This window comes from Pygoscelis adeliae, unplaced genomic scaffold (genome assembly GCF_000699105.1).
Source record: "Pygoscelis adeliae isolate BGI_AS28 unplaced genomic scaffold, ASM69910v1 Scaffold272, whole genome shotgun sequence".
In the NCBI taxonomy this organism is placed as follows: domain Eukaryota; kingdom Metazoa; phylum Chordata; class Aves; order Sphenisciformes; family Spheniscidae; genus Pygoscelis; species Pygoscelis adeliae.
In genome coordinates, this window is record NW_008824282.1 from 1204601 (window position 1) to 1218188 (window position 13588).

General features: G+C 39.7%; 1 protein-coding gene across 2 annotated transcripts in view; it reads right to left on the reverse strand.

Annotated features, from left to right (window-relative positions):
* Positions 1–1410: 1410 nt before the first annotated feature.
* Positions 1411–13588, reverse strand: part of C1QTNF3 (C1q and tumor necrosis factor related protein 3) — a 16688-nt gene continuing 4510 nt past the window's right edge. For both annotated transcript variants that reach the window (XM_009318442.1, XM_009318441.1), the window contains exons 2-6: positions 12531–12642; positions 9661–9815; positions 6075–6204; positions 4250–4349; positions 1411–2814 (exon numbers count right to left, since the gene is read on the reverse strand). In XM_009318442.1, coding sequence (XP_009316717.1) covers positions 2655–2814; positions 4250–4349; positions 6075–6204; positions 9661–9815; positions 12531–12642 — 657 coding nt within the window. In that variant the 3' untranslated portion in view covers positions 1411–2654. The remainder of the gene's footprint in view (positions 2815–4249; positions 4350–6074; positions 6205–9660; positions 9816–12530; positions 12643–13588) is intronic.

Consider the following 13588-nt stretch of genomic DNA (forward strand, 5'->3'; position numbering starts at 1 on the left):
TACAACATGCAGTCAGCAGAGATTGCATGCAGTAACTTTGCAGAGAAAAGACTGCAGAGATTTCATTCAAAAACTAGGAAGTGTCAACCTTGATGTAAAAAACCTCTTAGCTTTAACCTTGGAACTAAGACCATGCTGCTGTTTGTTTGTCAGAAGCTTTTGTGGTGATTCTTAGTTGCTTTCTGCTTTTAGCAGGCCAAGTTGCAAAAAACTTGTGAAAACAACATAAAATGAGAATGGCAAAACTTGTCTTTCTTTTATATCATGGCCATACAAGAGATAATGTGAAGGAGCTTAAAATGAGTGTATGTATCATAGTCTCTAAGTGCTTTATTCTGACCAAAGTGGATTGAATGGCCATGCCATAAAGGAAAATTGTAAAATAAATATATTTTGACCCTTAGTGCTGGCTTTCTCCTGTTCAGTAGCAAAATGAATGCTTAGGAAATACACATTAAGAATATATCTCCATAGTCTCCAAATGGTAAGGTCCTTGATAAATATAGATATGAACAAACCAGTATAGTTTTATGACTATTAAACTTTATTGGCTAAATGTATGTGTTACAAAGTAAGCAAACATTCCTAATGCAACAAGAAATACTTTTTTCAAGATTTTTCCTACTGTGAACATTAGCTCATGATGCCGTATATCTTATACAACTTGTGCATTTATTTCCAAAGAATTACATTATCTGATTACCTGGCAGGTGGGTTTTAGCTCAAAGGCATGCCAGAATTTTCCTAAAATGCTTATTAAAATAACATGGTCTCAGGTTTTGAAAACCTATGATGTGGTGCAAACCTGACCCAAATTCATAAAGAAACTCATTGGACGGCAGTTCGTTAAAGCTAATATTTTCAGTGGTTGATGCATAAAACTAAAAAATCACAAGTCATAATCATCAAGTATCAACATGCATTTTTCATTGTAAGATGTGGTTTACATACACTAGGAACGTGTATAAGGACATACAAATTCATACGGCAGATTTTGATTCATTTGCTCTATTGTCATGATACTGGTATCTGTATCCAGTAAAAAAGAATTTCAAATAAATGTTTTCCTAACCCCACCTACTTGTAATACATTAATGGCAGGTAATGTCTGGTTAAAATGTAATGTATGTTAAAATGTAATTTATATTTCATTAGCTTGTGTGTGGAGAGCCAGAATGTGCAGAAGATACATTCAAGCTTCAGTATTCATAGAATCATATAGAACCATAGAATGGTTTGGGTTGGAAGGGACCTTAAAGATCATGTAGTTCCAACCCCCCTGCCATGGGCAGGGACACCTTCCACTAGACCAGGTTGCTCAAAGCCCCGTCCAGCCTGGCCTTGAGCACTTCCAGGATGGGGCATCCACAACTTCTCTGGGCAACCTGTTCCAGTGCCTCACCACCCTCATAGTGAAGAATTTCTTCCTTGTATCTAATCTAAATCTACCCTCTTTTAGCTTAGTGTGTTTGGTGCTGATTGTGATGAAAAGAAAATAGCAAGACAGGATTTCAGGTACCCAAATTTTAAAAAGCCGGTGGCAAATACTAATGTTGAAGAATGGCCCAGTTTACTGTGACCAGAACTTCTGAGACAGCCAGTGTTGGCTTTCACCAGTTAAATACTGAACAGGGTTAGCTGCTGCTTTGCCAGGCTGCAATGTCTTTTCCTGAAATACTGATTCTTGGAAGGCTGGTAGGAAAACTGTATCAACAAGTTCACTGTAAAGTAAATATGCAATATTAAAAGGTACATCCTTCTAGAAGAGCTCCAAACTCCACAAAGCATGCATTTCTCTGTTTGTGCTGTTGGCATATCCCAACTTCTCCAGCATATATGCCTCTGCTTTGACACCTTTCATTCAGTTACATCAAGTTTTAAGAATTTGAAGGCTAGGAAGAAACATTACAGTTCCCCTGTCTGATCCCCTGCACACTGTAGGCTAAATTACCTTAGCTTCAAGCTGCTATTAAGGCAAGAACTACTACCACTCTTTTTTTAAGAGAGAGAGTAAGCATAAATATGTACTAAAAATCTGTGAAAAATGACACCAGATACATCTTCAGAGGTTTGAGATGGGAATGCAATAAACCTGAATCCTCGACATCTTTATTTTCACATTTTTTTCCTGTATTTGTAAAGTTCATTCTAGTCCAGTATAAACTTCTTCCTTTAAGTCTGATCTCAGCTGAGCCTACTTACAATTCATTCAGGCCTGTTTCCATGATGCAAATGTAAATGAACATGTAATAAGAACTGAATAAACGAACAGAAAAACATGAATCAATTGTTCAATTCCTGACATATACTTAACTAAAGTATATTTACAGACAAAATTGACTTTACTGTCAAACTGCTCTCTAAATTATTTAAACTCCTTTTCCTTTGTTTTTCAGTCACTTTGGAGAAGAGAGCAATAGCAACATTTAATGATTCATTAGATCCAACCCAGATGACAATACATCGTCTGTGAATCTGTGTGTCAACTATCCAATGTATTTAGCTCATCTCTGTTACACAAATAGCAACACATTGCATCAAAACAAGCCTTCTTGATCTTTCAGTGTTGTAATGCTATTCCACAGTCCAGAGAAAAATACCAGTTCCAAAAAAGATGTTTCCTCAGATAAACATCTACTGGGTTGTTTCTTTTTTTACTTGGTTTCAAAAAGAAGAAACCCAGCAAAGGTAGAGAAGCGTTGATGGTCCCCGTGGAGGGCTCCATTTCCCATTCGCAGCCAAACTTCATCTCCCTTGGCAAGTTTTAGCACTGCACTGTTTCCTGAAGTGTCTGCTTTCCCTTTTGATTCATAGCTAAGGATGAATATTTTAACAAGTCAGCTTTTTGTTTCTCAAAAATGATCAAGCAAACAACTTTAAAAAAAAAGAATCCAGGAAAGCACCTTGTTATCCTGAGCAAAACTTCCTCAAAAGGCTTGCCAACATTTTTTCAGCTTTATGAAGAAATTTTGGAATCTTTCTGCCAAAGATCTCAAAGATCTGCCATTTGATCTCCTAGTCAAATTTTGCACCTTACCTGATTGCATCATTTCATTCCTTTCTGAAATTCTGGAAGTTTAACTTACGTATTTTTTTCCAGGGTACAGGAATAGATTTGTTGTTTAAAATAAAACTCTGCTCATTCATCACAACACTCCAGATTTCCTGTGATGCTCTTTTTCCCTTAGATTCATCCCAGCTAATTTTAAATGCCTCCAGGACAGGAGTCTCATTTGAGCTGAGACCCTGTGCTTCCAGCACAGGCAGTGGGCAGAGACAGGCAGCTCACTCCACCCTGAGGCCTTTCATTGGAACATAAATAACATTTGATGTGGGCTAACCAGCTGGCTTTGCGTGAGTGTTGGTTCCCTTTCTTCCACCTGTTGCCTTTTCTGACATCAATGCTTCAGGGGGAAAAAAATGGGCACTTTTTCTTTTGCAGGAAATATCCATTGGGAATGAAGCACCCTTTGGTGGTGCTTCAGGTATGGGCTGTTGAAGAAACTGACAGCTTAAATGAACCTGCTATCATCTAAGTGCCTAAAATCCAGTGTGATCAATCTAAGCTTTTGTGTCTGTTTATTCAGGCTCAGGAGAGAAGCTTGGTTTTGGCATCAGGCCCCTGGTTGGTATTAAATAACAGTTTTGTCCAAACGTATTTTTTTCAGCTATCCATCTGGCTACAAGCTTCTTGACCTGGTCCTTATAGAAGTTGATAAGCTAGAAGTGAATCCTATTCTTGATGATCCTCCAGCTAACATAAAGAGTCCAGAATTATTTTATTCCAAGTGTGCTAATGATAACAAAGCCAGTAAATGGAGGACCATTGCTTCTTACTCATACTTACGACTGCAGTTTAAATGCTCTCCACCTTTAAAGAAAATTGCTCTCCCCTAATCTTTAACAAGACTTTCTAGCCTGACAGGCAAAATGAGGGTGAAGATACGTTTTAGCAGAATGACAGCATGTTACCACTGGACTCCAACCCTGACTTGCAGTGCTAATTCCTTTCCCCTGAGCTTTGAGAACTTGTGATCAAGGCTGAATTTTAGGTCCAGGATCTGTGGCAGGTATGATCCAAACCTGCAAGTTGAGGAGGGCAAAATACAATAGTTTTTCTTTGTTGGTTATTTTACCCTACAGAGTTTCTTCAAAAAATTAACAATTTCATGTTTCTTGAAATGTGAACAAGCTATCACATCTGTGCAAACATGTCTTTTGCATTAAAATGACCTGGCCCTTCACTTACCTATATAAGCTGAAAACTGTATTACCATTATGCATCAGGTACACGTACACTTCCTCCACATCTTCATGTTTCATCATATTGAAGGTGAAGAAATACACCCCTGAAAAGATTACCAAATACAACGTGTTTGCTTCATAGAGGGAGGTAGTCATGTTACCGACTTGTGCTTCTTGCTTAGAAAACATAATAGCTGAGGCCAAAATTACCTTCTGGTTGTCAGTGGGTATTTTGCTTCTGCTTATAGTGTGCCAAAATCTGATTTATTTTTATTCTGCATATGGCAGGGGTTCAGCCACATTCTGTTGCATAGAAATGACTGTATTTGAACATGGCAGGACCACTCATGCCTTCTTTCTCACTGAAAGGGAAATTTCCCAGAGGCTGAGTCGAGTGATCCCTCTCTCGCCCTTTTTTCCTTACCTTCTTGCTCCTGCCCTCTCCCAAAAGGGCAGCCTCCAGGCCAGCCAGGGCTCAACCTCAGAGGCTGTCAGACAGTCAGCATGTCGCTCAGGTCAGGCAGGGCACGAGTGGTTTTAGCAGCACCGACTGCTGCTCACCTGGCTGTACCGCATCCTGAACAATGCAGATGTAGCCACCACTTTCTCTTCTTGAACAACACACCCTTACCATCACCCTTTTTCTTTTTAGTTCTTTCTCTGTCTGAAAGGTGCCGACAATGTTGTCAGTGCAACCATGTTATGTGTCATGAGGTCTACAAGACTCCCCCAGGTGGGAAGGCAAGCTCCTCGTTCCTGAACAGTACGTCTGTAGCATTGACCCTGCAATAGGAGCTTGGACTTTGCATCAAAGTCATTACATCATTGTGGGTCAAAGTTTATTGACATCCACCTATACATTAATCTCAAAAGGAAGCATCTGTGAGGACACACACCCCTAACTGTCAGTAAGATGTGCTACAGCAAGTTTGGAGGGTCTGACTTTTATTTAATTTAGTATCATTTCCCATAGCAGTGAGTAAATGAATGGCAGGATGAGAAAGGCCAAGTGAAGGAAGGCGGTCTCAGGCTTTGCTTAGACATGTTTTTGGTTATGGTCCTGCCTCCCAGTCTCCTATTGTTCTTCCTGTGCCACAGCTGCATAAGATGGGGGATTGATGCAGCTGAAAAATAACTCAGTAAAAACTATAATGCCTCATTTCCAGCCACACATCTGTTGCAGGCCAGCTCACAGCTGAACTGGCATGAGGGAAGATGGAGATGAAGATGGTGACTGGAGGCAGGAGGTGGAGGAGGCAACTGTGAAGCTGCTGCTGCTGCAACATCAAGGCCATGGTTATCTCATCACAGTGTCTGAAGAGCTAAAGTTCTCAAAGCAGATGGTCCTGCTTCCTCCCCAGCTCTGGCCGTGCCTCTTCCTCCTGCCTTTATGCCAGCACTAGTCTCACTGGCTGGGGAGGCACAGCTGAACTGGCATGAGGGAAGATGGAGATGAAGATGGTGACTGGAGGCAGGAGGTGGAGGAGGCAACTGTGAAGCTGCTGCTGCTGCAACATCAAGGCCATGGTTATCTCATCACAGTGTCTGAAGAGCTAAAGTTCTCAAAGCAGATGGTCCTGCTTCCTCCCCAGCTCTGGCCGTGCCTCTTCCTCCTGCCTTTATGCCAGCACTAGTCTCACTGGCTGGCAAGCCCTCTTGGCTTGCTCAGTTTCCAATTTCATTTTCCCTGAAAGTAGGTGGCAAGAGCTGTGCAGAGTGAATATCATCAGTGCCTTGTGCAAAGGCAGTTAACTAGTTTCTCATCATTATTGACCACTCTTCTCCCTATAGCTCCCAGAATTGCATTATTTTGTTTTGCAAACACTCACCATTCACTGGAGCACCAAATCTCCCCGTCATGACATCAAAAAAATTCCCAACGTTGGTTTCAACACTACTGAAGATGATTCCACTGTTTTGGTTGCTGAAGTGAGTAGCCATGGAAGCCATGAATGCGACCTGTAAAAACGCAGTTCTTATTCAGGCAGTCGTTCATGAAATTTACATGTGTAGAGGAATCAGCTACAGAATTTTTTCCTGTATTTGTGGTCTGTTTATTTTCCTGACAGAGATGTTCTTCTGGGGCCTGCTCCAAGGCCATTAAACTCCAGTAACAAAACTCCCATTGAATGAAACTGGAAGAGGAATAGGCTTCTTACATTCAATTGGACTATTCATGACTGTAAAAGTAGGTGTATGGGCAAGTGTTTGCAGGTCAGGACCTTTGTTTGGGATTTGATTTACTTTTAAGTCTCTCTAGAATGATGCAACAGAAAACTGGTATTGAAATGTATGGTATTTCCAACAAAAGTGATTTAATTAGTTTTTATATATTCCCCAATGCATTTAGACTGGATATTGCTTTTAACTGAATGTGTGAAATAAATAATGCTCGATAAAATCCATCCACATTAGTGTTTCTTGCTACCTTCAGAGATACATTAAGCATTTTTATTAGAGATCCTCTAGAAGTTCAGTTGCTGGGACTCAACATTCAGTGCTTTTTCTCTGTTACCAGTTGCCCTGTACCCTCAGTTACGACAACAGAGGGTGCTGAAGACAAAAGAGGAAACTAAGTGAAAACTGTGCTTCGACTTCATGTTATACTTCTTGCAGTGAGACACATTGGCCGTGGAAAATGTTTCATAGAAAGCAATGGAAAACCTTCCACATTGGACAATTCAAATTACCCTCAGCAAGATACCAGGGAACAACCCTGCCAACTTGCATGGGCAGGGGAGAGGTTATCTCTTTTGTGAGCCTGTGATCCCCCCATCTGTCAGTAAATGGGGTACAGGCAGAATTGCTGCACCTGGATGCCAGAAGGTCACATAGTGACTTGGCATTTTATGTCTATCTCTTAACATCTTAGACAAGAAGTGTTCAATTACAGTTGTTACTGCCCCTCACAAAAATGACATTTTTTATGAGATTCCAGCTATACTGGTATTAAAAAAAAACCACCCCAAACTTCTTTTGATTTCAGATCCAAATGAGAACAAAACCAGAACAGGCAAAATCAAATGCAAGTCCGGATCCAACAATGGAAATCATTAGCCATCTGCTCAGAAATTTGAGGAGCTCCAGATGTGAGCTGAAAGCTTGGGCTGATTTTCGTTATCCCTGCATGGATGCATTTTCTATGACGGCAAATTGTTAACTTCTTGCTTCTCAGCCAGGATTAAATCAAAGTTCATCGTGTTAAAGGAAAGCAGCTGCAATGGCAGCTTGATGGAATTTATTGCTTTTTGTCTAGATTCCATTTCACATTCTCTTTGACCCCAGGCTACTTTTCTTGGGCTGATCAGAAGAGTTGAAAAAGATGTCCTTTTACCCTAGGTCTCATTTTGAAGTAGCAGATCAACATGGACACGCGAAGTCTTTCAAAATAATCCTCTGTTTAAAACAGTATTGTATTCAGAAGTGTTTTTTCCTCTACCTACCCCCACTCTAAAATTCTTAAGCGTGATGTTAACAAGAAATGATATGCTATACTGTGTAAAGAATTTTTAAACACATCTGTTAAAAACAGTGATGGAATTTTACTTGGAAATAGGTATTGCAATATGAGCTTTTGTTATTCATCCTCTTTCATTATTCAGTTTTTAATTAAATTACTACCACTATCTTTTTGTAGGAAAAAAATGCAGATAGCTCATTATTACAAAAGTCCAGTAATTTTGGAAACTATTTTCCTTGTGAATTTTGTTCTGTAAAATTCTCCCATCTTCATGCAACCTAGGGTGGAGAATTCAAACATACACAATGCCAAGAAATCCAAAGCCATTTTCCCACACTGTACATGGTGGTTGTACTGTTGATTTGGCTGTTAATTCGCATGCCTTTTATGAGCATATAAAACATATATGAATGACTGTTATTGGGAAACAGTATTCTTCAGTTAAAAGGTATAGATCTGTAAATAGATCAGAACTTCAGTTTTCCCCATAGTCAGAGTGTTTGGAAGTGGGATTTCTTCTTGTGCATGTTTGCTATATCCCATTTTGTCCCTTCTGTGGTGAACTTGGTTTGGGGGTATGAATCAGATCAAGACGAAGACTTCCACTAAAGTGTGTACCTGCGAGTGAGGATGTAAACTCCCTTGTAGTTTCTGGAGATCTATATAGTCTGTGGTGTCTGAAGTCCCGTTTGCCTGAAAGCAGCAGTGACTGTCAGATTAAGCTGAGTTGCTTTTGTAGATCCTCAGTAATTTTAATGGGAGCTTAGATGCTTGCCTCACATGTAGGCTCTCTGGAGCTGAATCTGACTGCAATCACTTGCCCACCTAGTGCCATCTGAAGAGCTTTAGGATTTCCGCACACAGGGCTGGCTGATCTGATCTACAGAAGCCCCTTCCACAGAGGCAGCTAGAGACCAGGAGAGATACATCTTAAAGGCTTGCCATGCATCTGAATCTTGCCTTTAGCACCTTAGCTGCGCTACATCATAGAGATAGTCAAGTCTTCCTGCTATTGCAGATGAGCTGCTCGTATATTGCTACACTGCAGTATGCAGTGTGGACAACTCTTTTATATCCTATTTGCAACTGCAACCAAGGGTCTTAGTTATCCAAGTCCCATTTACTTTCAGTTGCCTTAAGAACAGGACATCACATCTCTGCTGTACTGCAGATATATATATACACACATAAGCTCTCCACCATCTGCCAGATTCCTGGGACATGAAGAAGCTCTAATGCAAAAACTATGGGACTATGCCAACACAGTGTTGAGCCCAAACAAATATATCCTATCCCTCAGCAGAGCTTATCAGCTCAGGCTTGAACCCATGTTTTAATGGTCATCTGGCTTTTGGGTAGTTCATTCATAGGCAGAACCTACATGCTTCTCAACATATTTAAGGTATCTAGATATATAAAACCACAGATAGCTACTGAGGGGTATTTTTCAAAACCAGAGGACTTTGTCTGCACTCAGAGGTTTTGACCCCATACTTTGAGGAGTTGGATACATATGTTTCTGAGAATCTCACAAAGCCTGACTGACCTGAGAAGCATGGGCCTGAATGACTCCTTTACTCTTTTCATATGTCATAGGAAGTGCAGTTAGGTATGTGGTACAGCTTGATAGAAAAATGATAGTCCCTGCTATTCTCCTTTAATGACCCTGATACTGTCTTTCTGCCCTAAAAGGGAACCATATATGTTTCCTCCTGCCTATTTCTCAGCTGGATTCTTACTTTAAAGAAAGACTAAGCCCTGATGTCTTTCTTTTCCAGGAAGATCTGGCAAAGCACATTTGTCAGTCATGACAAGGGCTATATATGTCTCTCATTGTATTAATTTACAGGGGGATTTACTTCTTAAGTATCTTACAGTAGTTAGGTGCTGTTTTTCAGAGAAGAAAACCATAACCTGAGAACTGCTGCAGCCAAAATAAGCCAGAGATTTTGTACCTGTAGCTCCGGGGGAATCCCAGGGTAACCCTTCTCGCCTTTGGGTCCATGATGGCCACGCTCTCCCCTCGGTCCCATATCTCCTTTGTCTCCTTTCTCACCTTTGGCTCCTTCCTGGCCAGTTGCTCCATTATTTCCATTGTTTCCATGGTTTCCTTAAAGGAAAGAGAGCTTTCTGTTTAACTTAAATGATTTCATATAATATATTTTAACAGATAACTGTGACAGGGTCCTTTTCCACCAGTTTGCAACACATGGACTTTGCAGTACCAGAAAACCCAGATTGAGCTGCGATGGATAAGAAACAGCTGTGTGGTTAAGTTGAAGGTGAAGGTTTTGATGAGCGAGTTTCCAGAAGGATGTAGATTGATGTTTAAGAGTTAACCCTCATGCCCTCTTGGTGTTGCTGTATAAACTGCCCATGTCTCAAGTCATTGCATTGTTGGGGAGATATGCAAAGACAAGACCTCAGCGGACGTGAGGCTCAAGGAAAGTGAAAGCCACTGCCTATTGACACATACCAGGTAGCCTGCATAAGCACTCTTGCTTTTCCTTTTGTGTAAAAAATTATTTCCTGATAATTTAAGCTAATTAGGATAGGATAAAATAATTTTGAATAACATTTTTCTATCTTTAAAACTTGTCTACACAAACAAAGAATGGCTGTAGCCTTAAACTAGCTAAATGACCCATCTGCCAAAAACAGGAGAGTGTGCATTCTCAGGGTGCTTGTTAGCTTGAAGGGGTTGATTGATTGCATGTTCCTAGATTTAAAGAAAGACAAAATTTCTATAATGAAGCTTTTCTGAGATGGCTTCTTGTAAAAAGGGTCATTTTAAAAACATATTCCTACATCTGCAGTATTACTTACTTCCTGATGTTTACTGAGGAAATTACTGAGCAAACGTCTATGCAACTGACAAAATTTTAAAGTTGGCTAGAACTACTGAGCAATTATTATGCCTACCTGAACCAAAAGCCTGACCTTTCAATTATCCCACTCAGGGGATTAATTAGTGTCATCATTGTTCTAATTCTACCTGAATTGAAATTAGATTATTTGCCACTCTCTTGTTCTCTGATTAGTCACTCTGGTTACGAATTTACAAGAAGAATGGTGGTGTTTGAGATAAAATCTAAAGATCAAGTGATTCTTTAGAGTTGTATTGAGAAAAAAATTTGCTTTAAACAAGGAAGCTAAATGGTAGAAGAAATTAAGCAAATTTTTGTTTGGATAGAGAAATCAATAACTCTTAAAAATAACAAGAATGATCCTTCATGTAAAGCCAGAACTACTTCTCGACCAGTTCAGAACAGAAGTCTGCAAGCAACATTTGATTCAATCAAGGGAAAAGCAGCTGTTGTCATTCTCCTTATGGGCACAATGATATGAAATGCAGCAGATGAAGGAGACAGAGAAATTCCAGGGTGCAGAAGGTTGCTGTCGGCCGTACGTTTGTGGCATCCTGTGGTGACAAGAAAGTGTGACTGAGATACATCCTCGCATGAGGAAAGGGCAAGGCTGGGACTGGGCTGTGTCCCAGTATGTCCACTGCAGCCTTGAAAATGTGGGTCTAATATAAAATTGTGTCCCGCTTCTAAGAAGCCAACAATTTATTAATATGTAATACAATATTTCTGCACAAGAGGCCTCACCATTAGATTTCTCTTACTTCTGTAGTAGTGCATAGTATTTTTATAAAGGTGTTGTGGTTTAACCCCAGCCGACAACTTCCAGCTACTGGGAAGAAAATTAACTCTATCCCAGCTGAAACCAGGACAAAAGGTTTGATGCATGAATAGCTTACAGCAGGCTAATACTAAATATGCCTATAAGCTTATTTTGCCTAATACCCAAAATATGTCAAAGTAGCAATTTATTTCAATATTTTGCCAACTGAAGCTAGTTCTTGAAACACTTCATTCACTCAGATTTAACTTCAGAACAGTCAGATTTAACTGTTACTGTAAACTGTTTCTACCAAAAGTCACTACATATTAATTTTTTGTGTGTGTGGTTATCTGTCATGTCTGTTACTATCCGTACATTTGTGAGACAGAAGGATTATGAAATTGCATTTTTATTCTGATAACAGAAGATGTAAGCTTTTGAAGATGAGACAAATCTGTCGGTCAGTGATGTGTTCATTTACACTATATGTAAATGAATACATACACTATATGTAGTTCATTTACACTCCTGCTTTAGGAGCGGTGATTTTCAAATCCTTGAATGTAGCTGCTGTAACAAACTTACACCAACATGCAACTATCTTTTTCCCTTCTCTAGGCTCTTTTTCCATACCAGTTATCAGATGGAAGTGTACCCTTTTCTTGTGTATCCTGTTCTGTTGTGTGCATTTTTAATGGAAAAAAAAAAAGGTACTTTTTATTATGGAAGACAAGAAGAAAGAAGGAAAGGAAGAAATTTCTGTGAGAGAATAGAAGCATGGGTGTCTCTGTAAAATATCGGCTAGCAGTATGCTAGATGAAAAAAAGCTCTTGAACACAGTACACGATAGCATAGCTGGATAATCAAAGGTTATCGCAATAATCAACTCCAGGGAACAGGTTCTTCCAATTTTAATGGAAGTTTCATGCTGCTTTAAGAAGAGAGACCAATTTGCCCTAGAAATGTAATAAGATTACTTTCAGTATGAATTTGTGAAAGCTGAATCTTGATAGCAAATGGGTTTTCACTGGAAAAGTCTTCAGAGTTTTCTGTCTCCCCAGAAATTACAGAAAAACTTGTTTCTGAATCTGTCCCCAAATACTGATGTTTGGACCATTCTCTGATATTTCATAGAGTAGCCTGTAATTTCTAGCCTGTATTTAGACTGGTTGAAAAATCAATTAAACTTCATCTTTACCTGGCATCCCAGGGGGCCCGGGAGGTCCTGGGGGCCCTTGGTAGAGTCGAACTCCAAAGTCACCACGGCAGCAGGAACTACAGTCTGGATTCTGCGGTCCGGTTTGTGGGGGCTAAGTGCACAGAAATAAGCTTTAAATAGCTCATTCATGGAGGGCATCAATCATATGCATGTCGGTTACAGGGTCTTCATTATATATTCTCTGTTTATATATTTGCTAAGTTTTCAAAACACTTCTTAACTGGGCTGAAATCTCCCATACTTGCGTTGTCCCTGAAGATGTTATTTTTGGAAGATTTAAGGGAATAGCTCTTCAAGTGTTCTAAGAGCTATATGAATATTTAAAAAAAACAACTTGTCCTGTCAGATAATGAGGGTTTTAAAAATAAAATAATACCAAGTAATGAAAGTTAGATGAATATTTCAGTTAGGTTCCTATCCTGCTTTTCACTGATCCCACATTTCAGCTGACCTTTCTTGACAAACAAGCCTATGTACAATGACTGCTAGGACACAATGGACTTCATTTGACCTTCAGCAATGAACCGTCCTCCACTAAACATAAAGAAAACCATGTTGGACCACCCAAAGGAGATGTTAAAAAATGTCTGTGCAGCATATTCCTGTTCATGGCCCCAGACTTGCATATCCGGGGGCTACTAAAGCATTACAGGCTACTAAAGTTGGGAGAACTTTAAAAAAGTGCCAGGATACATGATAAAAATTTGAACTGACCACAACACCTGGTGTTACAAACGTGATTATTTGTAGTTGTGGGTGTGTAACTATGAAAACATGTTTATATGCTGAAACTAATATACCAGCATAAATAAACTAATGAGTTTATTATACACAGCTCAGCCACTATAATAATAGTTTGATAATAGTTTTGTTTCAGTGCTTTTCTTTCCCAAATTATTGTATTTATACAATGGAGTCTCATTCAATCCTGGCTGGATCTCGTAACTAGGCTTTTGCGATGATTTAGTGGTCACAAATCTTCCAATGGGTCAGCTGAGCTAGACGTCCAGGGTTTGATTTTATTTGTCTACTTCCTT